Source organism: Saccostrea cucullata, unplaced genomic scaffold (genome assembly GCF_032062105.1).
Source record: "Saccostrea cucullata isolate Sc308-1 unplaced genomic scaffold, CSIRO_AGI_Scuc_v1 ctg965, whole genome shotgun sequence".
Lineage (NCBI taxonomy): Eukaryota > Metazoa > Mollusca > Bivalvia > Ostreida > Ostreidae > Saccostrea > Saccostrea cuccullata.
Window position 1 is genome coordinate 122,501 of NW_026928551.1, and position 25,021 is coordinate 147,521.

The window sequence follows — 25,021 nt, forward strand, 5'->3', positions numbered from 1 at the left end:
TGAGGGGTCTCAAATTTATGATGGGTCTCATTTTGCCACCCTTTTTGGGGACAAGGAAAAATGTACTGTAAAAACCTGTTTGACTCTCCTGATTTGAGACAGGTTCTATTGCATTTTTTTCTAATAAATCTTCTACCTCTTTTAACAAACAATGTTTTTGTATTTGAGGGATTGTTGTTTTCTTTACCCCTAAAAACTGGGGTTTTTGAAGAAATTCTAGTTTGTAACCCTCGTTGATTATTGATAATACCCAACTGTCTTGAGTTACAAGATTCCAGTTTTCTACAAAATGTTTGAGACGACCCCCAACTGGTATCTCGGGAAGCATTGCAATTTTGGTTACCTGTTCTAATCTCCAGTCATTTATTAGATTTCTTTGGGATCCGAAAGGAGCCAATTCTGTCTACTGTATCAGATGTAGACGTATTTCTCGAATTGTCCTCTCTTGGTTTGTAGTCATAAGACCGTCTTGAGTAATTGGGTCTCTGAGTAGCTGTTCTGTAACTGTTATTCAAAACAGTAGTAGTTCTGGGTTTTTTAAAATTTCCAGAGTTTTCAGCAGAATTTTCTGAAAATTTGCGTTTCTGATTTTTTTCATTCCATTCTGGAATTAAATCCTTAAGAGAATCTTTCTGCTCTTTCCTTTCTTTTAGTTTCTCTTCTAATTTCTTGCCAAAGACGCCATCTTCTGAAAGAGGCAGGCAAATAATTTTGCTATGAATATCCTTCAAGGTATATAATCCAGAGTCTTGTGCTGCAGTTTTCCTTCTTATAAGATGGTGAAAAGCCCCTGCTCTCCCCATTTGATCTAGTGCCTTGGTAGACATGGAGAAAATGTCTTTAATTGCTTGAACTGTGTCCGCATCTTGACAAGTTATAGAATCTAACAACGTTCCTAAAGCTTGCTGCATGTAGCTTAATGAAATAATACCCATACGGGCAGCCATCTGTCCCTGATATGCCAAAGTTTCAATACTTTTGTACGGCTGGGAAATTAAATGTTTACTTTTCCCCCAACCTTTGGTTTTATTTCCGTGTTTTTTTCTTAACATTGGTTCTAAAATGTCATCTAGCCCTGGAACTTGTAGAAATGCTGCCGAGTTTGGATGAACAGGGAAACATTGTCTATATTCATCTCTATAAGCAGACAAGCGTTCAGGATCAGTAATTCTCCATGACTTTTTCAAGATCTCCTCTTGTGTTTTGTCTAAAACTAATCCAGTTTTTTCTTCCTCTGAAGACGAAACATTGCCAAAAATATCAGTTAGAGTTTTTGTATGCTCGTCACTTTTATTGATCAAGTTCTGAAATCTATTGTTGTTGTTGCTGTCCAACTTATGTTGATTGTTATCAAAATCATGGGCAGTAATAGATTCCTCTTGAACTGAGGATTCGTTATCACCCAATAGCTCACGTACTTCTCTGACACTTGGAGCTAATGATATCATATCGTCCATTTCAGGCACACTTAATGTCCCTTCAATTTGGACTTCACTTTCCAAAGGTATAATCGGACGCATTCCAGATGAATCGTCTACATTTGATACCATGGGCTCAGGTCTCCGCGTGGATAAACCACCGGTATCCTGATCCGCTAACGAATTATGAGACACGTTTGTCTCGTGTACATTATGAGAAGCTGTATTCTCTAAAACACTGCTGGACAAAGTTTGAATACTTTCTCTTAAAAAATTCATCATAGTGTCTAACCTTTCGTTGACTCTGTTTTCTAATTGTTCCATTTTCTCGTTAGCTTTGCTGGAGGATTTCCTACCGGACCGCGGTTTTTTTCCTTTGGCCTCCATTACTGACTGTAAATTCTGGAATTCCGAGCCCGAATTTAATTCGTCGTTCGAAATAAAACTGGCTTCTTCCATACTTAAACTAAGAGCATGAGAGAGTATCTAAACCAATACCGTATACAAATACAAAGTATTTGTATCACTCTGTGGCTGAGAAATCTCTGCCAAAAAAGTATGAACGTTCTGTTGCACGCCGGAAGATGAACTGACTTGGGCAAGCACCTGAGATGTGATCTCGGTCTTATAAGTGTTTGAATCTTATTCTTTTAAACGCTTGCCCGCGAGTTATGAACGTTAATAAGGGGAAGATATCCTAATGTATATTTATGACTGGTAAGTATAACGAACGAAATAAAATTGGAGATTTGCTTGATTGCAGAGCTGCCAACCCTTACGATTTTGGCGTAAGTCTTACGAAATTAGCATCTAAAATACGCCTTACGATTTCTCTCCATATTCTTCCGATTTCGGTTTTTCTTGATCAAAGTTTATAATACCGGAATTTTCATAGCTGGTCATCTACAGTTTCTACTATTATAGTTAAATATTCATAATCCTTACAATGCTTGCTTGTCTTGGTGTTTCGGTTTTAGAAGGCTGATTATATTCATGTCAATGTTTTAAAGTAAACAAAAAAGAAACATGCCTCAAATTGCGCAGATTACATGTCCATTAACAAAATATCTTCAGCGGCTTGGGGCTTTGGCGGTTCCCGGACCCTGCCTTACTATTTGTCATTTCAGAATGTTGGCAGCTCTGTGATTGTAGATAAATTATAGGCTGCAGTCTTTAATTTGCCTTTTTTTCTACAAGGATTTTGTAATTAGTTATTTCAAGATTACTAGGTTAATATATGTAATATCCCATTCTCAACCCCAATAGCTGTAACTCATCATTACCCTTACTCCTATTACACTTTATGTGGAAGCTTTATACCAAATCTGGTTAAATATTCTTAACTTTAATTTTAACAACAATAGATCAAAAAGAGATCTAATTATAATGCTTCATTACATTATGTTTTTGATCACCCAAATAGAGTAGGTCAAATTGATTTCCAGTACTGAAATATTCTTTCATTAAAAGCCACATACTTGCTAAAGAAACACTGAATGTTGACTGGAAAGGTCTCATGGCCAGTAACTCTCTCTCAAGTCTCTCTTTAAAATGACTGAACATGGCATTTCCTCCAGTGATGAACACATTCTAGGATATTAAAATATATTTTAACCAAAAAAAAAGCAGGTAATAAAATGAAAGAAAAAGTGAGCAAGCTCACATATCCCACGCTCCCCCAAAAGTCAAAGTGCTGAAATTCTGGGAAAAAATAAAGGAATCGGAATTTCCTGGAAATATGCACATCTACACATTGTGTCCTATATGTCTGAAAAGTTTGACGAAATTGTGTGCAGCAGTTTATGAGGAGTTGTGCTGACAAACTTCATCTCTATATATAAGATATAGTGAAAAATTTAAGTTGAAAAGTGCCGAAATTCCGGGAAATATGAAGGAATCAGAATTTCCTGGTAATATGCACATCTACATAATGTGTCCTAAATATCTGCAAAGTTTGACGAAATTGTGTGCAGCGGTTTATGAGGAGTTGCGCTGACAAACTATTCATCTCTATATTAAAGATATGGCCAAAAATCTAAGTTGAAAAGTGTGGAAATTCCCGGAAAAAATTGAGGAATCAGAATTTTCTGGTAATATGCACATTTAAACATTGTGTCCTAAATATCTGCAAAGTTTGACAAAATTGTATGCAGCAGTTTATGAAGAGTTGTGCTGACAAAAAAACAGGACTGACTGACTGCTGGGTCAAAAACATTATACTGTACCTCACGCAAATTGTTGCGTGGGCTATAAAAATCCTTCATGTACAAAACGTAATGATGATTGTAAGGTACTTTATTGGGGAATGTTGTGTAAGTATTTACTTTTTTGCTATGTAATGTGGTGACAATATATGCTATATTCACACTCTCCTTAACTGCAAACTCAAAAAACGTAAATAATTTACATCAAGGGTCGATACATTCACATTATGATGTTCATTATTTGAGCAAAATCAGACTTCTAAAGGGAGAAAACAGGAAATTCAAATCCTTCTTGAATTATACAGTACATGTATATTACGTAATAAGCACTTTTGGAGACAAATGTTTTTTTCCCCCTAACTAATAAACTACAGGAATTAAAAAAATGTTATTTTCCCACCAATTTCCACAGAAGTTTTTGTTATAATACCTGTGCTAACTTGTTTTGCATGTCAGCATTAAATTTCTTGAGAACAAAATCCATGGTCTCTGCAATTCCTGCTTGCTCGATTCCTATCATTGAAGGTTGAAATAGTAATTCTGGTACTCTAAATAAATTCAAACATGTATAAAGTAAGTACTCTTATATAACAAAATAATTCTTTCAGCATATTCTGTGAACATAATGAAATTGTAAAAATCTCAAACACAGTGACTACTTTGCTTATTGAATTTCCAATAAAATACTATGCTGTTTGCAAGGAATTTTTCAAAAAAAAAAAAATAGCTCTTTATACAGTGACTTATAATTTTCACTGATTTTTTGCCTTAAAAATTTTTTTTTTTGACTTGCATTATCTTTTTAAAAACTTTATATAATTGATTGTAATTTTCTTTTTACTTAAACAAAAGAAACCTATGAAATGATGATATTTTTTAAAAACATGTTTGTTATTTTTATTCACGTTTTTTTTTTTTTTTTTTTTTTTTTTTTTGGGGGGGGGGGGGGGAGGGGGTCATACAGTACCTGGCCAAAAGTGAGTCATTATTTCATTTTTCTCATTTAAAAATGCATTTTTCTAAAATATTATTGTAGTGTTATTTGTTGCTCATTTTTTTGCTGCATTAATTCATTTCCGGAAATCTACAAAGCATTTCCAACATTTTTTAAATTTCATTTCTGACAATTTTTCTTTTCATTTTCGACATTTATTTCTTTTCATTTCCGAAATTTTTGCAAACTACCTCTCCGACAATTTACTGTTTACCAAGTATGTGAATAGGAAATTCAAACAACATTTTCAAAATATTGATACGTGTAATTTGAGGTTAGAAATTTTTGTCTCGACAATTAATTTCATAATTTATTCTCAATGATTTGTGTAGTGTGTCATTTTGTTTAGCATTTTAAGACAAGAAAATTTGAACAATTCTGCATGATTCAGGGAAAAATCATGAAAATTGAGCTAAAATTGACCTCACAACAAATTTCTATAAAAAATTCAATGATATATATAGTGTGAAAATGCAGTTATGACTCACTTATTGCCAAATACTTTAATAAACAAACAACAGAATGCCATGTCTCACTAGGATGATAAAACTGTACAATTCAATTACAGAAACTAAAAAAAAAACCAATATAAATGACAATTATTTTGCTGTTTAATTACGCTCTGACATAATTCATCATAAGTAAAAACACTGGGCATTTGGCTGTCAATGTTGACACTGTGAACAAAAACACACTATTTTCCTAAAACACCATTCTGTGAAATGGAATCTTTTCCAAAAATACGAAGGGGTGGTGGTCTTTGTCCATTCTGGGCAGTTTAACTCTTTTTTATTATTCCTTGTACAGAGGGGTGGTAATCTTTGTCCATTCTGGACAGCTGAAGTCTTTAATTATGATATTACTTATGCTTGACAAGCTTTCTCCTACCTGATTTTCTCTACTGCTAGATGGAGTCGATAATACTCAGCAATGTCAAATTCTCCCGCCTGTCCCATTGTTTGATCCATTTCCCTAGAATAAGAATAGAGAGAAGTTAACAGGCCATCTTTTAAAAAAAAAATGAAAGCTTGCTCTTTCATGACTTGCATACAAAAAACAAATGGCAAACTCTTTCTTAAATCTCCATGAAAATAATTTTCAAAATTTTCTCAATCAGTTAACAATCATTTTAATATCTTATTAATAGCAAGAACTCAATCACTAGAACTGACAGTGAAGACTGCTGAACATTAACTGGCAAGATTGGAAATATGCAGTCATTTTGTTTCGTTAAAGTCAAAATATTTGATGACATGAGATAAAAACATGGGATTGAAATTATAGTTTGCAGTTCATTTTTAATCCCTCTCAGCTCCTCTTATACACACGGTGTTAGTGATAGATCCAGAAGACAAAGTCAATTTTGGAATTGTTTGATATTTATAAAAATCAATTTTCTGCCCATGTCCCAATGTCCCAAAAAATAATAAGAGGACCACCATTTAACAGAGATTAGAAATGAGCAGAAAGTTTTTTGAGTTTGGACAGTCCCCCCCCCCCCCACCCCTCTTTCCTGTTTTTGCATTTCAGCAATTTTTCAGCCAAGATGAAATAGCATAAATTTCTTGTGTCATTCTAGAATTTTAAAATACACAATGTATTCTGTTTCTTGAAGGAATGAACAGATATACCCCATCTTTAGGATCTAATGACTTTTCCCCTGAGCAAAATAATATTTTTTTCTATATCCTTTATATCTTTGTGTATTTATTCTGATCAATACATGATTGTCAAACTATATGTATTTAGGAATTGAAATCATTTGTCTTTTAGATAAACATTTCACTTAGCATATTAAACAGCTTATTAGGTGGATTGAAAATAAACTTCAAACTTGTAATCCATTGTTATCAAAATCAGGTATTGCTTTATGCTTATAGGATGGTTGTCTGGTAAAATCGTGGACAAGCTGTCTAGATTGAAAAATAATCATCACTTTCTAAAATTTCACTACTTGTTTTTTGTAAATATACATAGCAAATTTCAAATAGATACATGCATAAATAAACAAATTATGAGATTTTATGTTATGCATTGTATCGCCTTACGGCGGACAGATGTTAACGTCAAAGTGTCTAAATCACATCACATTTCCTCTTTCTAACAAAAAATAGTGGATAAGTCCCACTTAAATTTAAGAATTTCACTGATGCACATACATGTACTTAAGTTTCCCTTTATTTCTCTATAAATAGTCGAGGAACCAATACTGCACACACATGGGACCTTCTGAAGATTTATTAGTAAGTTATGAAGCCCGTAGGACTGTATCCTGTGCAGCACATTCAAGCATAATAAAATCTTTATTTTTGTCTACCGGTATATTTTGTAAAAAGAATTAGAATACACTTAAATATGATAAATAAACATTTGCTAAAATTTCAGCTTAGAGCATCCATTATTTTCCAGAAAAACGCTTTGTCTACGATTTTACCAGACAACCCTCATACACAGCAACTGTTGCACACTAGGCTGTTAACCACATGATGCAATAAATGTAAATGACCTTAAAGAATTTTACAACCAGCTTAACGAATAACGCAAAATGACATTATTTACTGACATTTTTCATGTCAATTATGAATTCTAACGAGGAAAATTATAACTTTCTTTTCTTACATGTTAAAAATACTGTATATGCAATCTTTTTTCATTGAATTCTGAACATGCCTTTCAATTTGTTTACAATACTGATATTAAAGCCTTTAAATTTGTCTACAATACTGATATCAAGCCTTTAAATTTGTCTACAATACTGATATCATGCCTTTAAATTTGCCTACAATACTGATATCAAGCCTTTAAATTTGTCTACAATACTGATATTAAAGCCTTTAAATTTGTCTACAAAACTGATATCAAGCCTTTAAATTTGTCTACAATACTGATATCAAGCCTTTAAATTTGTCTACAATACTGATATCAAGCCTTTAAATTTGTCTACAATGCTGATATTAAAGCCTTTAAATTTGTCTACAATACTGATATCAAGCCTTTAAATTTGTCTACAATACTGATATCAAGCCTTTAAATTTGTCTACAATACTGATATCAAGCCTTTAAATTTGTCTACAATACTGATATTAAAGCTTACTTTTGGAACTCTGGGTCATGCTCTTTAAGCAGCGTATCCAACTCCTCCAATTTATCTTCCTCTGCCTCTGAATCACTGTCAGCGTTCTCCGGGTGCTAAAAAAACCCAGCTAATTCACTCTACTGATAAAGGTGATACTTCCTAGAATTTTCTTTCTTTTTTTTCCTTGTTGAAGCATTTTGTATTTCAAGACAAGATAAAATGAGAGGCCCATGGACCAAAAGGCTCACCTGAGTAGTACCTGACCATGCTTTTCCTCACCAGATTTTCCCCCCTTGTAATACATATTGGGCCCCAGTTTTTCTTCAGAAAAAGAATTTTTCTGTATATTTCAATGTAAAACTTGGTTTCCCTATTGTGGCCCCACCCTACCCATGGGGGTCATGATTGTAAGAATTTAGATTCTACACTAACCAAGGATGCTTCCACCTAAGTTTCAGTTTTTCTGGCCCTGTGGTTCTTGAGAAGAAAATGTTCAAAGATTTTTCCTACACATTTCAATGTAAAACTTTTTTTCCCTGTTATGGTCCCAACATACCCCGGGGGTCATGATTTTTAACAATTTAGAATCTACATTACCTCAGGATGCTTCCACATAAGTTTCAGTTTTCTTGGGCAGGTGGTTCTTGAGAAGGATTTTTTAATGACCCATCCCATTTTTGTCTTTTCTTGATTATCTCCCCTTGTAAGGGGGCTTGGCTTTTCATTTTACCTATTTAAACTCCCCTTAACCCAAGGGTATTTATTACCAAGTTTGGTAAAAATGGCCCAAATGTTCTTGAGAAAAGGTTGACAATGTGTAAAGTTACAGACAGACGGAAAGACAACCCGACAGACAACAGGTGATCAGAAAATCTCACTTGAGCTTTTAGATAAAAAAAAACCTGAGAAAAAATTACCCGGTACAAATTTTGGAAGACTTTTTGCCAAATAAGCTATATGATTATATTATAGATATTATTTATCTGAGCTAGTAAATCAGTAATTGGTAAACATCTATTTTGTACATACAATTTCTTTATAAACTTCCCAGTCAGCATCATTTTGACCAAAAGTATCCTCTTTCTTTTTCTTTGATCCACCTGTTAAAATCATGATAAATTCTATCAACCATATAGTTACATGTACTAAAACATGGAGGTGCTTAAACAGTAACCCGGACTGATTTTCACTGAGAATCCGTTGTCACGTACCAGAGACTAGCTGTGTGATCATCTTCATTCTTTGCTGTGAGGCATACGTTCTTCTCTTGGCCAGGTCTGCTTTCCTCTGTTTTTTTGCATTTCGAATTTCCATAAGTTTCTATTAAGATTGCAATGTTAAAAATATAATATTCAAAAATGCTATCATAAAATGCTTTAACATTTAACATGCTTTTAAAGATTAAACTCTGCATTTTTTGTTTGTAAACAAAATAATATAAATATAACTGATGTCTTGGCAAAATATAATTTTAGCCTGACTCACTCTTCTTTTCTCTCGGATTAAATGTAACCAGCCATCAAAATCCTTCAGTCTTCTCTGCTCCAGTTTCCTTTCTTCTTCTATTTCCTTACAAAGAGAATCCAGTTATATAGGAACTCACCACTTTATTTCTATTACAAAGTCATATAGGGGGTCACTTCTCTAATTCTATTACAAAGAGAATCCAGTCATATAGGGGCTCACTACTCGATTTCTATTTTGCACATTTATTGTACAACTTGCCCTATCTGCATTAAACAATGATGTGCAATTCCAAGTATATTCTTAAATGTGAGAGCCATTTAAAAAGTTCTGAGAATGATTTGAAGAAACATTAACAGCTTAATAAAAGTTTATGATTTTGATAGCATTTAAAAGAGCAGGAAAATACACATATATTGTGACTTCACAATATGTATGAGAATACCTGAAGCAATTAAGTTTGTCAGTGTATGTAGTTTTTACTTGTTTCTAAGTGCATGCAATTTCTATGTGTTTGTCAATACAAGTAATTTCTGCTTGTTTGTCAATGTCTGTTAGTCATTGCAAATGTAATCCCTATTTGATTGTCAATATGTGAATATTTCATATTCCAATACATTGTATTTATGATTGTTTTTGTATATTTGTAGGTGTACTGGTAATTCTTTAATCGTATGGATTAAATTAATATATGTACATGTATTTTGATGCCATTGTGTGTTAACACAACTTTGTATTATGTGTATGCCTAATTCTTACATAATGGCTATATTGAATTTGAGTACATGTGATTCCTAGTTTGTCTGATTTAGTATTCCCTACTTTCTGTTGCTTCTCCCTCTGGATTGCCTGAGCCTTCATGCGTCCCTCTCTGGCATTTTTTAGCATTCGTTGTCTCTTTTTGATGGAGATTTGATCTGGTGTTAATTGATCATCAGGTATGTCAATCAAATCATAAACTGCTGGCTTCTTAGTCTTTCAAAAAAAACAACAATCACATATAAAAAATGTTGATTGCATGACTGTTGAACAATGCATGTAAATCTTAACAACAGCAAATTAAAATTAGAGACCCATCAGTAACAATGCTCAACTGTGAAACATTAGTTTACAACTGTGCATCCAAAATGCTGCAAATTGTACTATACTAATACTGTCAATAGCCCATTAGCGCTTATTTATTATATAACAGGTTTAAATTATGTAATATTTGAGCTATTTTGAAAACACAGTAAGTACAAGTACTTTGCTTGGTCAGGGTTGACAATTACAAAACAGAGCAAATGCACTTACGATCAAAATGTGCATGTTGAGACATTCAGAATTTGAATCACCGAAACACCATGATTTGGTTTATAAACGAAAAAACTTGCTCTCACTCTGTTGTACCTAAGGCCTGTGACATGTTGGACATTATAATTCACCATGTGATATCTTTCCCCAGGTAATTTTGTGAACATTACTAAATTCCATCACATGACTTATAGATAGCATGTTTTGTGCTAACTAAGACACTGTGCTTGTACGCGTTAAATAATCAGCCATCGGTTTAAAATATTCTTTACTTTCATGTAAATTCTCGGTATTTGGAAAATCATACGGATAAAAAACATGAAATTAGTATTACAGTCTAAAATTATTTTTAACAATTAAATTGGGTGTCTAATTGACAGACCTCTGCAGTAAATACATAAAAGTGAAATTAAGTTGATTTAAAAGCAACAGAAGTGACTACCGGTAATTGTAGCATAAATATTTAAAACTCTGGTCCAATAAATATTTTGTAAAAATTAAATTGCTTTCAGTGGTGTAAAAGGAGTTGCAGATAAGGCTACTGGGTGAACAGATGTACACCCTCATCACTATCGGGTTGATAGTGATGGGGTATCCATTTGTGGCAATTCTGAAGGAGATGTACCTGGGTAATAAATGACAATTATAGTCAATGGGACCAAGAAAAAAAAACTTCTTAAGATTTAAGAGAATTTGAAATACTGAGATGAAATACATAGAGAAAACACATACTGATTAGCAATTTCAACTCACTTGGACATGTACTTGGTAATTGAGATACTGAAGTTCAGCTGTATGAAACAAACAAGAGGCCCAGAGGCCACATCGCTCACCTGAGCAATTTGCTAGGAGAAAGCACATATCAGATCAGAAAAGAAAGTTTAATGAGTTGGGGGGGGGGGGCTTGAATTTTAACCCCCCAGGGGGTCATGGTTTGAACAAACAAGAATCTACACTACCTGAGGATGATTCCATATAAATATCACTAAGCATGGATTTGAAGTACTTGAAAAGAGGATTTTAAAAGGTTTCCCTATATATTCCTATGTAAAACTTTGATCAGCCATTTTGGCCCCACCCTAGCCCCGGGAGTCATGATTTGAACAAATTTGTATCTACACTACCTGAAGATAATTTCACATGAGTTTCATCTTTCCTGGCCCAGTGGTTCTTGAGAAGAAGATTTTTAAAGAATTTTCCTACATATTCATATGTAAAACTTTGATTGGCCATTTTGGCCCCGCCCTACCCCCGGGGGTTATGATTTGAACAAACTTGAATCTACACTACCTGAGGACGATTCTATATGAATTTCATCTTTCCTGGCCCAGTGGTTCTTGAGAAGAAGATTTTTAAAGAATTTTCCTATAATTATATTTCAATATAAAATGTTGGTCAGCCATTGTGACCCCGCCCAACCCCCCGGGGTCATGATTTGAACAAACTTGAATCTACACTACCTGAGGATGATTCCACATGAGTTTCATTTTTCCTGGCCCTGTGGTTCTTGAGAAGAAGATTTTTAAAGATTTTTCCTATATATTCCTATGTAAAACTTTGATCGGCCATTTTGGCCCCGCCCTACCCCTGGGGGTCATGATTTGAACAAACTTGAATCTACACTACCTGAGGATGATTCCACATGAGTTTCATCTTTCCTGGCCCAGTGGTTCTTGAGAAGATGATTTTTAAAGAATTTACCTATATATTTCTATGTAAAACTTTGGTCGGTCATTTTGGCCCCGCCCTACCCCCGGGGGTCATGATTTGAACAAATTTGAATCTACACTACCTGAGGATGATTCTACATGAGTTTCATCTTTCCTGGCCCAGTGGTTCTTGAGAAGATGATTTTTAAAGAATTTTCCTAAAAATTCCTATGTAAAACTTTGATCGGCCATTTTGGCCCACCCTAGCCCCGGGGGTCATGATTTGAACAAACTTGAATCTACACTACCTGAGGATGATTCCACATGAGTTTCATCTTTCCTGGCCCAGTGGTTCTTGAGAAGAAGATTTTTTAAAAATGCCATTATTTTTTCTCTAATTCATAATTATCTCCCCTTGGAAAAGGGCGTGGCCCTTCATTTGAACAAACTTGAATCCCCTTCACCCAAGGATACTTTGTAGCAAATTTGGTTGAAATTGGCCCAGTGGTTCTTGAGAAGAAGATGAAAATGCGAAAAGTTTACAACGACGACAACGACAACAACGATGACGACGACAACAGACAACGGACAAATTTTGATCAGAAAAGCTCACTTGAGCCATTGGCTCAGGTGAGCTAAAAAAGGGATTGTAAAGTAAGTAATATTACCTCTTCATCAAAGGGGAGATTGACCCCTTTGATTTTAGCCTTCATTCTCTGTATAGACATTGTTAGTTTGGTGATCTCCACTTGTAATTCTTCAGCTGTTTCAAATGGTAGTGACGAGAGGGCTCGCTGTGAATACAATATTACACTAAGGAAACTTCAGATGACTCCTTTTTATAGGTGAATTTAATTTCTTGACAAATGAATGCCTATTTTTATTTGCTTTATATACCAGCAGTGAAATCATTAGACTTCAATACTGACTTTGTTTTGTGTATTTCTACATACATTGAATGCTTCATCATCCTCATCTTCCAAAAGCTCCTGAACACTGATCAGTTCCATTAACTTTTCTTCCTCTATCTGAACCTATGTTAAAAAATAATGTTCAGGTAAAGTGACAACAGCCTCATGATCCAAATCTTGACTGATCAGGAAGTAAAATATTGGGTGACATGTTCTGTATGACAAGTTACCCATGAATTTACATTCCCACAAATCAGCAAAATTTTGATTTTACCCATGAACATTGACCCCCACAAATTAAAATGATTCGACAATACTTACTTTTTCTAATCTTCTTTTGGCGTTGGATTCTTTCAGTCGCCGGATTTGCTGTTCTCTCCTTTCCTTTAACTGATCAGCTGTCAGCTGACTTCCACTCATCTATCAGATAACAGTAGTCTTTTATCACAAATTCACAATCCTCAGCATTACTCAATAATCATGTTCTTTAATTATCACAAGAATGACAAAATATGACAGAACATGAAAAAACTTTCCTTAAAAATCACAAAAAATACATGTACATCATACTGTACTATAATTGTCAAAGTGGCCAGGCTATCATGCAAACATTTTTTTTAATCTAGTCTTTTTTTCATCCTTCTAAATTTAATCATTTAAATTTACTTTCATAACGCCAAAGTGCATAATTTTTACAATTAAGATTCAAATAGGGAGGATGGTGGAGTCAATAAATTAACCATCAAATATAACTTTTTTTGATCAGATATCTTAAACTGTCAACTATCATTTGGCATTATATAAATGGTGCCTGTTTTGGAGGGTAACTGTTGAAATTGACACCCCAACGAAAACCATTGTCAACCGACGCGTCAGCGGAGGTTGACAATGGTTTTCCGAGGGGTGTCAATTTCAACTGTTACCCTCCAAAACAGGCACTATTTATTTTATTATACTGAATGTCTTCTTGATTTAGGATGTCAGAAAAAAAAATCATCGATCGTCTTTACGTTCACGTTTAGAACAGTGTAGAAAGCTTTCAAACTCCACGCTTTACTGACCTCTTTATTGTTTATTTGATACTCTAAGAGTCCTTTATCATCTAAAGTTTCGTTATTTCTGCACTCGCAAGCATGTTTCGCCTGTCGTTTGTTGTTTTCAAGTAAGCTACATCGGACGCAAGCTTTCATTGACGTTAAGTTTATTCCGGTTCTTTCAAACGCACAACTGATGTTTTGAGAATTCTACGGTGGACTGTACGCGCATAATTTCCACGCATGTGACACTGCCGTTGTGTTACCCGTTGTCATGTGTGTTGCTATGGCTGAGGGTAATAGAACAAATTGTTAACTGCATCTAAACCAATCAGATTTTAGTATTTAACATGAAAGTATAATAAAGACAAATGTCATTTATTTTAAAATTTGATAAGTTTTATATATCTTTACATGGAGCTCTTCTTTTAAATGAGACCAATATGGTCACCCAGTCCTTTTAAATCGACCCCAATCCAGTTTCTGAGGATAAAGTGCTATATTCACTGTATGGCAAGATTTTTTTTGTAAGAGCTTTTACTGAAATCTATTTTCAACATCTAAAAAATACTTTAAAGGTGCATAGACACAGATTTGAAGTTAATATTTTCTGTATATTATACATTTATTGACTGAGTTTGAGGGCAACATGCGTTTTGTCAGACCCAAGAACCAAACTGTCTGCCTGAGGCTGTTAGGCCGAAAGCTAACAGTTTTGTTCGAGGGTTGACAAAACACGTTGCCTGAGAACATAGTCAATAAATGTTTAGTTATACCTTTCATTTTAATTTTTTTTTTTGGACATACATGTATTTTGTACTTTCTTCCATGCATGATGTAACCTTAGGTCCGTCACTGTTGAACACCAACGAATGAAAATAAGATAAAGCTCCGTCCATTCTGTGACGTAAGCCATCCAACACCTCACTTAGCGGTCAAACATCAATTTTTTATGCCCACTCAGCAAAACATTAGAAATGTTTTTTCGTATAATGATTTGTACAGGAACACATTTTTCAAAGTAAAACAATACGACTTATATATTGCAATAGCATTTCATAAGAAAATATAATAAATATCTATACGTATTAATAAGTATTAAGAATAAAATTATAATTTGTGGAATTGCAAGGACGTGTCAATCAAACATGACCTGAAGCTTTAAGTTTCAATAACTTCGAAATGAAAAAATAAGATTTTTATACAGTAGAATCCCGTTATTACGATGTTCACTTTGTCAAGGTAAAATATCGTAATACCGAGGGCAACATAATAAAAGTTCCCAATAAAATCCAGTAAAACATCGTTTGAAAAACGTGTTATTGTATTAGGGGGTGTATTTTTCTCCTATCTTCTTTTTATGCTCAAATTCTTAACCAATATGCTATATACACTTAATTCATTGATTACTTATCTTTAAAACTTATTTTCATGATGCTATTTCTTCTTTTTCCATCATAGTAAAAGCATAGAGCACATTTTTTAATAGAAACTTCGACAATCTTCTTTTAATTGCCGCCATTTTCTGCAACATTTACTTTCACTTTCGTTTCTGTCCAGATAATGCGTTCGTAAAAATTTCAATGTCTACATATTCATAATCATTTCTACAAAAGCAATTATCACTTTGTATTTCTGCTGACAACTGATAAGGTAGTCCAAGCCACTACCCAAGCTGTTAAAACGTTTGTAGTGGAGTTCAATTTTTGTCCTAATTATGTTTGATACCCAAGCTGTTAATTCACGCAGTTTATTTGCAAACGAAATTACACATTATGTGTACCTGTGTGCAGCATACATGCAAAATATTAAATATAACCTTTTTTTTATTAGATTAATTTATTAAACTAAGTATGAAATATAGAATAAAAGAATTTTAAAAAAATTATAGAGATAGATAAAGAAGAAGCTAGATTTATGAGTTAACTTTAATTGTTTAACAATGGCTTTGGCACGTCTCCAAATCTGCTGGGCTCGCTGGAATAGTCCAGGTGGGTGCAATCAAGCGTCACTAATCACCTAACTGCCCTGTAAGTTAACACTCTCTCTGAGCACAGGTGTTCCAATGTTTATTTAGCGTCTCATTAAGTGTCTATCAGCAATCAACACTGAATAAACACGGAGTGAAAAAAAATTTTGACAGAATTTTTACATCGTAATACTGAGACCTGGCGATTTTGGACAACGTAATAAACGGTTCTTTTTTGTATAGATTTGTTAAGAAATGGTTTTGTGCTTTGAATTTACAACGTAATAAGCGTTCTATCTTATAAAACCGTCACCGTAATAGCGGGTCTCTACTGTAATATTATCTTGTGAAATGCTAATGCAATATTATATGTCGTAATATTATATAGAAAATTTGAGAAAATGTTAACTTCAAATCTGTGTTTATGCACCTTTAAGCTGTTACAGTATAAAATCTCTTTTATTTTCAAGACTATTAGAACATGCTATTTGTTTAGAACAGAGTCTCATTCAAAAGAAAGAATCAAGAGTACGAACTGTAGCATTGTATGGTAGCTGTATCTTGGTAACGTTGTTCTCGTAATAATCATTGTCAGTCCAAGCCTCCAGGTCTTTAATGTAATCCTCTGCCATGTAACAGTGGTCTCTAACTAGCTCCTTAAAAATAGACACTTTATTGAGTTTAATTGTGAAAAGGAATCCAGCTACACAATATGCAGTAAAAACTTTTTTGAAAATTTTGAAAATTGCATCTTTGAGAGTTTATTCCATTATTTAAAAAAAAAAAAAAACAATTATAAATATTGTTCAATTTATTGACTGAGAAACTTTAAATCATGTGTGAAAACGTCTTATTTTCACATTCTCTTCTTTTACTTGAGAATGTCTCTCATCACAAACAAATGATTATTTTATATTATAGCAAAGTGTTTCCTTCTATAATTGTGAACTCAGAATAATCACAGGAGGACTTCAAAATACAAAATATAAATTGTCAATAAAAGATATCACAAAAATACTGTGGAGTCATTAGATTTACTTCTGTCGCTCAATTTTGTAGAAATCATGGGTTCTCATCCACAAATTAACATCCTCCATGAATTAACAAAATAGGGTTATAATGTCATATTTTCATTTGTTGGTATAAAAGAATACACCAAATTACATCTCCACAAACCAGTAAAATTTTATGCAATCAGCAAAAATTGACTCCAACAAATTTTAATGATTCCACATACACTAGTGGGATTATAGTCATTTTACAGAAAAAGATGAATTTATTAATTGAATGTAAAATAACTTATTCCATTGCTATAACTTTCATCTTTATAATTACAATCAATATTTATGCCCTGAACTTCCTCTCAACCATATAATGATATTTCTGACCTCTGCTCTGCTCAGAGTGATGGCTGCCATGTGACCTGGATACTTCAGCTGAAGGAGTCTCTGCATAAATGCATCAAGCTGTGCCCCACCCATATTGATCCTACGGCAGTGGGCAGAGTACACCCTCCCTCCCACAACAGGGATCAGAGACGTGGTCTGATAACCACAGCCCAAAATTAGAGAGTGGGTCTGGTCTATAAAACATAGCAACATGACAGTATATTGTCAGAGATTCTTTCATACATTAAAATAATATTCTGTTACTTGTAATAACGATATGCTACAGTTTTAGATATAGTACCTGTAATGTTTTGATTATTGTACAGGCTGAACAGTGAATCCACTCCATAGGCCACAGATGGAACATGGTAACACTCAAACAGCAACTCGGACATTTCTAAGAAAATACTTAAAATCATGAATATCAGTGCAATAAAGCAAATATATACTGCACAGCCAGACCATAGTTTAGATAGGGTTGAGTATAATTTAGCCTATTTCAGTGGTTTATAGAATACGAATGTAAAAATCAATAAATCAAACAAAATCAATTTATTTCAAGCAAGCAAATCCAAAGAATTGTGGTCCCCCACTTTCGGTGTCTTTGTGGGTGATATGTCATTTTTTTTTACATGTGTCAAATATGAACACCCTTTCATATGTCATTCAGAATTATCACCGAAGTTGATTTTTTTTTTATTAAGTCAATCATGAAGATTAAGGTCAAGGGGTCATAAATCATAGCATCCTTGAAAATATCTTGTCACAGCTAGGAAAGCACATGTCAAATATGAAACCCCTACCTCTCCTCAATCAAAAAATATAAGGAAAATTAACAAGTTGGAAAATAAGGTCAAACTTTAAGGTTACAAGACCAAAAATTATAGTATATTTAGACAGGTCCTGCCACAAGCAATACACAGAATTAATATGAAAGTGCTGTCTCATCTCATTCAAAAATTATGGCTAATTCAATGTAAAGATTTTTTATAAAGTAGGTCAACCTTCAAGGTCAAGGTCACAGGGTCAAAAACCATAGCATATTTAGGAAGGTCTTGTCACAGGTAATATACACGTGGTATATGAATTAAGCCCCATCTCTTTTCATTCAAAAAATATGACCAATGTTAATGTTTTTGTGACAGACAGACAGACTGACAGGCGAATGGGATTTAATGTCCCCTCGCTTTCATGAAAGCAGGGGGACAATAAATGGAAGAGAGTTTACAAAAATAAAATATGCCAAAATTTATGGTATATATTGTTGAACCAACTCTGTCAAATTTATGCCCCCCCCCCCAAAAAAAAAATGTTTTATGGTATTAGGCAAATAATTCATCAACTTTATTATAATATTATTGCTTAGCTTATAAAAGGAAAAGTTTGTGTATTTCCTTTTCTTAATAAACTAATATTTTGTAAATTTGACTGTTCTGAATTTGAAGCAAAGCTTACGCTGGCGACAGTAGCCTGGGTTACACAATGCTTCTGTCATTACTATTGGATGGTTGACACAACCCTCACTGTTGATGCCAAGGTGAGCAAATATGTAATCATAGATCTGTTCCTGAAAAAAAAAATCAAAGTATTTTTCATATCTTCTATCTTCTATATATAGGCATATTAATTACTTGCCATAAAAAGAGACCTATGGGCTATAATGCTCACTTGAACTGGCCTGCTGTTTTTTGTCATTATCTCTGTTTTGGAGTGTTTATAGCAGTGATAAGCACAAAAAATAATACCTTTTTTTACCATTATATAGACTTTTTGTCTTTTCATCTTTTAAACATTTTTTTCTGGCCCAGTGTCAGTACAGAAGAGTTTTACAAAGAAACCACCAAATTTTTCAGTAATTCTTAATTATCACCCTTATTAAGGAAGTGATGACTCTTCATTTGAAGAAACTTGAACTCTTTTTACCCAAAGATGCTTTGTTGCAAGTTTGGTTGAAATTAGCACAATTGTTCTTCAAAAGTTTACTGACCATCCAAAAATGACAAACATCAGACACATTTTGATTCTCTTGAACCTTTCCTTCAGTGACTTTAAGCTTAACAAGTTTTGTCTCTATGTGAGGCCTGGAAACTTACCTGTACATCATACAATGTGACCAGGTTCCTGTCAAACTGTGTCCTCAGTATCCATTTCACCACCTCTACATTGTTTATTTCATTGCCTACTTGAACGTCCAGTTCCTAATCAATAGACAAAAGAACAAGCATATTTTACAAAAATGTGTAGGGCATTTATCAAATAATTGTGAGCAAAATCTCACATCAAACAAATCCTCTAGTAGTTTGCATCCCTGGCATCTATGCAAGTTCAGTTTGTGAAGAAAAAACTTCCTCATCCAGAACATGTAGATCAGACCAAACAACTGATGCAAGTTAAGAAGTGAGCATCCCTTGATCCAATGTTAGGTACCATAAGGCGCACTTGTTTCATAAGCCGGGTCAAGCCGGTTAATATTCCGGAAGCGGGCAAGTCACTTGTTTCAAATATTTTTAAGCCGCCGGGCGGTCAGAAAGTAATCGCCCGAAAAATTTCGAGCGGCCAAATGAAAAGCAATATGGCGGAAAACGGAGGTAGAAATGTTCTTGATGGTGAAACATTCGTTTTTTATCATTTGTCGTAGTCTCTTATTATTTCAGTAGTGTATGTTTATTGACACTGAGTCAATAAACATACACTACTGAAATAATAAGAGACTTTTACAACATATTTGTTTACATTTGCACGACAAACATTTTTTTTTTAATTTTAAAGCTGCTTTTCAGCTCTGTGGGTAACGAGGCCCTATATGCTCCAAATTCACAAATTGTACATTGAATGGATCTAGTAAATATTAAAACGAAATATATCCACTAAATCGTTGTTCTCGTGCATTCAGGGAATTTTTTTTATATATCCGGCTTATTTTTCACTCGTTTCAGCGACACTAGCCAGGTCAATATGTCATGTTATAAAAGTGAACCGGGTCATCGCCCGGCTGTCTGAAACAAGTGCGCCCATAGATACTTGTCAATGGACATGCTCCAAAAATTAACCTATTCAATCATGCAGAAAATGTAGGTCAGACCCAGCAGTCAAAGCAAGTCTGGTAGTGTGCATCTATATATGGTTATCCCTGCAAGTTCTTCAGCACAGTACTTACATTTTCTTGAAAATGGAGCTGATTAAAAAAATTGAACCTGTTCAATCATCCAGAAAAATGTTGATTAGAATCCATTGTTCAAACAAATCTATTACATGTAGATGTATCATACTGTGCCTATACAAGTTTTGTCCAGGTAAGGTTCATAGTTTTTAGTACAAATGTATTTGGAAACTGACTGCTGTAAAAACTTTAAACCTATTCCATAGCATAACAGAGACATTCAGAAATATGGGCCAATGCAAGTCTGCTTATGTACTTCTTTATAACAAAAACCTTAGTAACCATAGGTCTTATTAATATACCAGTCCTGTAGTTACTTGGAAATGAAGCTGCTTTTTAAATTCTAACTTGTTCACTTATCCAACAAGAGGCCTACGGGCCTTATAGGTCACCTGAGTATCATGTAACAACTTTCCAGCGATCGTATTTGGTTCGTGTTTTAATCCAAAAGCCATGAAATTCACAAATTTTGAAAGAGGCACCATTGCTTATCAAAGGGCAGATTTCAAAGCATTAATTTATTTTTTGTCAAAGTACCCCCATGGTACCCCTGACCCAGTGGCCCTGAATTTATCTATTTTGAAAGAGGCCCCTCTCTTCATTATAAGGCCAGCATTTTTTTTTTAATGTTTAGGTTTAATTATGAACATGAGAATAAAAAAGTCTCGAAGGAAAAGGAAATAAAAAAAAAATTTTGATAAATCAATTGTACATTCTTTTTTTATGCTATTCTAATAGGCTCCTTACCACTGGACACATAATGCTTACAAATAGGAAAGTAGAACATTTAATTGCTTATTTCATCATCTGCCAGTTTGGGCCAGTTATATAAATTTTGTGATGTTGGTCAAAATATATTTTAAAAAATCAATTCTTTAAAAGTCTTTCAATATATCTTCATTTTTTTAATATGTGTTAGGTGAATGTGTAGACATTGTTCTAATTTTCTTGATGCCTAAAATTATAATTCCTATCATAAAACAGACAGGGAGTATTGGGGAGTACGGTGAACATTTTTTCAATTAAGTGTAAAATAATTTCTCTGGCTGATACAAATGATACTACATGCCTGTATATATTTGTATATTCTAGCCTTAATAGTTGATTTTTTTTTTATTTCTTCAGGTTATTGTTCATTTCTTCTGACCTCAAATGGACTTAACTTCTCCCATAGTTTTATTCATTACATCTGATGCATAAGCAACCCTTATCTGAAGAATGATGCTTAGACTGTAAGCTATGACAGAGACCTAAACAATGTCGCTGGCAATATGCAATAGCTACCACGGGCAGTTTAAAGATAGGCCACGGTACTTTTACTCATCAACGTTATTCACTAAACCTACTTCATAAAACATTTTGGCGAAAATCCGACTGAAATCGGTCCCGTCGTTTCCAAGATAATCAATGTTGAACGTCTGCATTTGCACCTGTGAAAACGATCAATAATCCTTGACAATGTCACTTCCGGTTTAAATGCAATCAAGTTCAATGACGTCACAAGTGTGTCTCGCTTCCCTCAAGTGCATGATAGACAGAAAACGCCGTTTCGGAAAATTCTGATAGTCCATTAGAGGAAGAGTTGTTAGAACTTTCTTGTGTATCGTCAAGTTTTGGTGAGGATTCATTGCTGTGCAATAATACAGAAAATGGGAGTAGAACCCTCTCGTTTTGAGCCCTACGCTAGTGAACCGTCAGACGAAGAAGAATCGACCACAAACGATGCGGAACCCGAGGAAGCAAATCGTTTGCATACTATTGATTGGTATGCGAGTAAACCGATAGAAAATATTAAAATGTAGCATTTTAAATCATTATTTTAAAAAATACATTTAATAAAACCATAATTCGACACATTACCTATTTACCCCCCCCCCCCCTAAAACTTTAACATATACTGAAAGGAAAAAGAAACGCATAATAAACTTTTGAATAAAATTAAAACTTTTCTTTCCAATATGATTTCCAGTATTGTTATCAAACATTTTAATTCAACTTTAAACAGCAAGTAACCGAAATCTTGTGTGACTTTGACTGATAATTCCGGAGTTATTGAAATTGATATGTCGATACTCCCCAAAATAAAAATTAAAATTCTCATCATGTCCCTTGCGCATCAGTAACAGTCTTGATTTTCTTGTGCATTGAGTATTTATCTTTCTCATAGATTATCATTCAATCCTTCCGACGGTAGTCTTAATGGTTGAGAGTAGATGTATTATTCCAAAGCTAACTAATCCCCCCGCCAAATGAATCCCACGAATTTTCGATTTAGGATAAAATTGACCGAATGTAGCTTATTCGGTACACGTGAATGTTGGAAGGAAGTCTTGACAAACACTGGCTAGATTTTCTCAGCATGAATATGCTAAAAATATTACGCATACGGCGCGTACGTGCGCGTGTGAGAGTAAAATTGACGTAAAGTTGCCAAGCTTGCGTACCAAATTAGAGCAGAGAGTTTCTGTCAGTATTAGGGTGAAAATATGAGCATAATTATCTGCTGTAAAAATATCGGTTTCAGTAATAATGAATTGACAATAACCGAGGTGGCATGATGAAAAGCCCTCTCTTGATAAGACGTTGTTACGCTCCAACGTCAACGTCATGGTTGGTTGGAAACATTTTAAGTTACTCTCTGACAACCGAAAAAACTTTTTTGGTTGAAAAGTTAAAAACAAGCTGCACAGCAACATGTTGTTGCCTTTTTATTCACTTATGCAACTCAATTACTAGACCCAATGTAACTTCCGTCAGCCATAGCATGATTGCAAGAAATTTTTACTGACTGCAAATACCGGAAAACGATGTCTATAACTCTAATGCATCTCTTGGCACGACAAAACGTGATCACAAAATTGGCATCATCAACATGCACATGTATTTGGCTTTTTATCACTTCCCCTACGTGACGCCATACATTTCATGGTTGAGTAATTTTGACCAGCGATTTTAGTGCACAGTAATCAAAATACACATCTGACCAATTTTCATGATTTTCGGCCACATAGTTAAATATATTTCGCTATTATGCTATTATGCGTTTCTTTTTCCTTTCAGTATATAAAGGCCTAAACAGCTGATAGCATGAATAATGTTAGTCCCTACTGGTTTTAATGTTGCATTCATTTTTTTCATTTGTTGTGGGAACCCACTCTTTTTTCTACACGTTTTAAGTTTTAGAATATTTTTTCATTGTCATTTTTTTTATGTTTTGCAATCATTTTTTAATGACCCCACCTCATCCAGTAAAACTGGATGCATGACTTTTTAAAATTAATTTAGAACAAAGGCACGTTATTTCGGTGCTTGCAGTTGTATAAATTGATTTTAAAAGACATAATTTGTATGTTTTACAATTTTGTGAAAAGAAAAAAAAAACGTTTTAAGTCTCATGTTTAAGGAATCACTGTCTAGTTTTGAGAGTATGCCAGGGCATCAACAATAGGGGGAAACATGGGATAATTTGCATAACGGGCGAAGCCCGTTATGCTAAAATTATCCCATGTTTCCCACTATTGTTGATGTCCCTGGCATACTCTCAAAACTAGACAGTGATTCCTTATATTACCATTTCATTGTGAAATAAAATTGTAGATTTAGACATGCATTAAGAATGTTGACTAATCGTTTTAATTTACACGAGGACTTCCATACCAATTTCAATAGTCCTCGCACACTGACGTCAAACACAAAGGCAGCCGCACGAGATTTACATGCATATTTGGCCTCCTTAGCGTCAGATACAGAGACAGATGCGCACGAGATTTGCATGCGTATTGGGCCTCCTTAGCTGCTGACCTATCGACCTGCCTAATTTACATTCCGGCAGAATTATCAGGAAATCAACTCCGCTTACTTTCAAAGGGTTATTATAGAGAAAAAATTTAGAAATGGAAATATTAAAATATATAGGAATTTAATTTGTTCAGCTATTTAAAAAAACAGGTTACGTATATATATCTAGGCTTGATGCAACACAATCAATTAAAAGTCAGATGTTAAATTCGACTCTCAGAGTTTAGTGAGTTTATTAAAATTGTTAAAATATAATTGATATGTATAATCTGTTTTTATGTGTCACATTATTCACGTGTTTGTACGTTGTTTCATGCAATATTTAATTCAATTTTGAACAAGTCAAGGGTCCCGGATGATCGTTATTCTACCTTGTAGATGTCCAATATAAACATTACTGTAATATAGAAGTTGATACACTACACAGTTACAATTATGTAAATTAAAAAATAAATTAAATTCGTATTCAGTGTCAATGAGAACAAGACAATTGATGTATAGAACTACAGACGGTGTAAAATGGGCCTCACCCCTGAAAATCCAATCAATTTTCAATGTACAATATACACACTGTTCTCGGTACAGAAATTTCAGAGCGTGACTGTAAGCAAAAACTTCAATTTATTATCTGTGAAAGAAAGATCATTTTTGCATTATGTGCAC

At 34.0% G+C, this 25,021-nt stretch overlaps 2 protein-coding genes across 2 annotated transcripts in view; both read right to left on the reverse strand.

The window, feature by feature from the left end:
• The window catches only part of LOC134277933 (uncharacterized), a 5,095-nt gene extending 3,152 nt beyond the window's left edge, over positions 1 to 1,943 (reverse strand). The window contains exon 1 of the mRNA XM_062760231.1: positions 344 to 1,943. Within this exon, the coding sequence (XP_062616215.1) occupies positions 360 to 1,877 (1,518 nt within the window). The 5' untranslated portion in view covers positions 1,878 to 1,943 and the 3' untranslated portion in view covers positions 344 to 359. The remainder of the gene's footprint in view (positions 1 to 343) is intronic.
• The window catches only part of LOC134277934 (actin-related protein 5-like), a 39,637-nt gene that overhangs the window by 3,742 nt on the left and 10,874 nt on the right, over positions 1 to 25,021 (reverse strand). Inside the window, exons 3-18 of the mRNA XM_062760232.1 lie at positions 19,494 to 19,598; positions 18,856 to 18,967; positions 17,702 to 17,797; positions 17,401 to 17,594; positions 16,549 to 16,668; positions 13,331 to 13,429; positions 13,052 to 13,132; positions 12,767 to 12,892; positions 9,979 to 10,131; positions 9,178 to 9,261; positions 8,904 to 9,012; positions 8,722 to 8,792; positions 7,711 to 7,805; positions 5,505 to 5,588; positions 4,053 to 4,170; positions 2,897 to 3,008 (exon numbers count right to left, since the gene is read on the reverse strand). Coding sequence (XP_062616216.1) covers positions 2,897 to 3,008; positions 4,053 to 4,170; positions 5,505 to 5,588; positions 7,711 to 7,805; positions 8,722 to 8,792; positions 8,904 to 9,012; positions 9,178 to 9,261; positions 9,979 to 10,131; positions 12,767 to 12,892; positions 13,052 to 13,132; positions 13,331 to 13,429; positions 16,549 to 16,668; positions 17,401 to 17,594; positions 17,702 to 17,797; positions 18,856 to 18,967; positions 19,494 to 19,598 — 1,759 coding nt within the window. The remainder of the gene's footprint in view (positions 1 to 2,896; positions 3,009 to 4,052; positions 4,171 to 5,504; positions 5,589 to 7,710; positions 7,806 to 8,721; positions 8,793 to 8,903; positions 9,013 to 9,177; positions 9,262 to 9,978; positions 10,132 to 12,766; positions 12,893 to 13,051; positions 13,133 to 13,330; positions 13,430 to 16,548; positions 16,669 to 17,400; positions 17,595 to 17,701; positions 17,798 to 18,855; positions 18,968 to 19,493; positions 19,599 to 25,021) is intronic.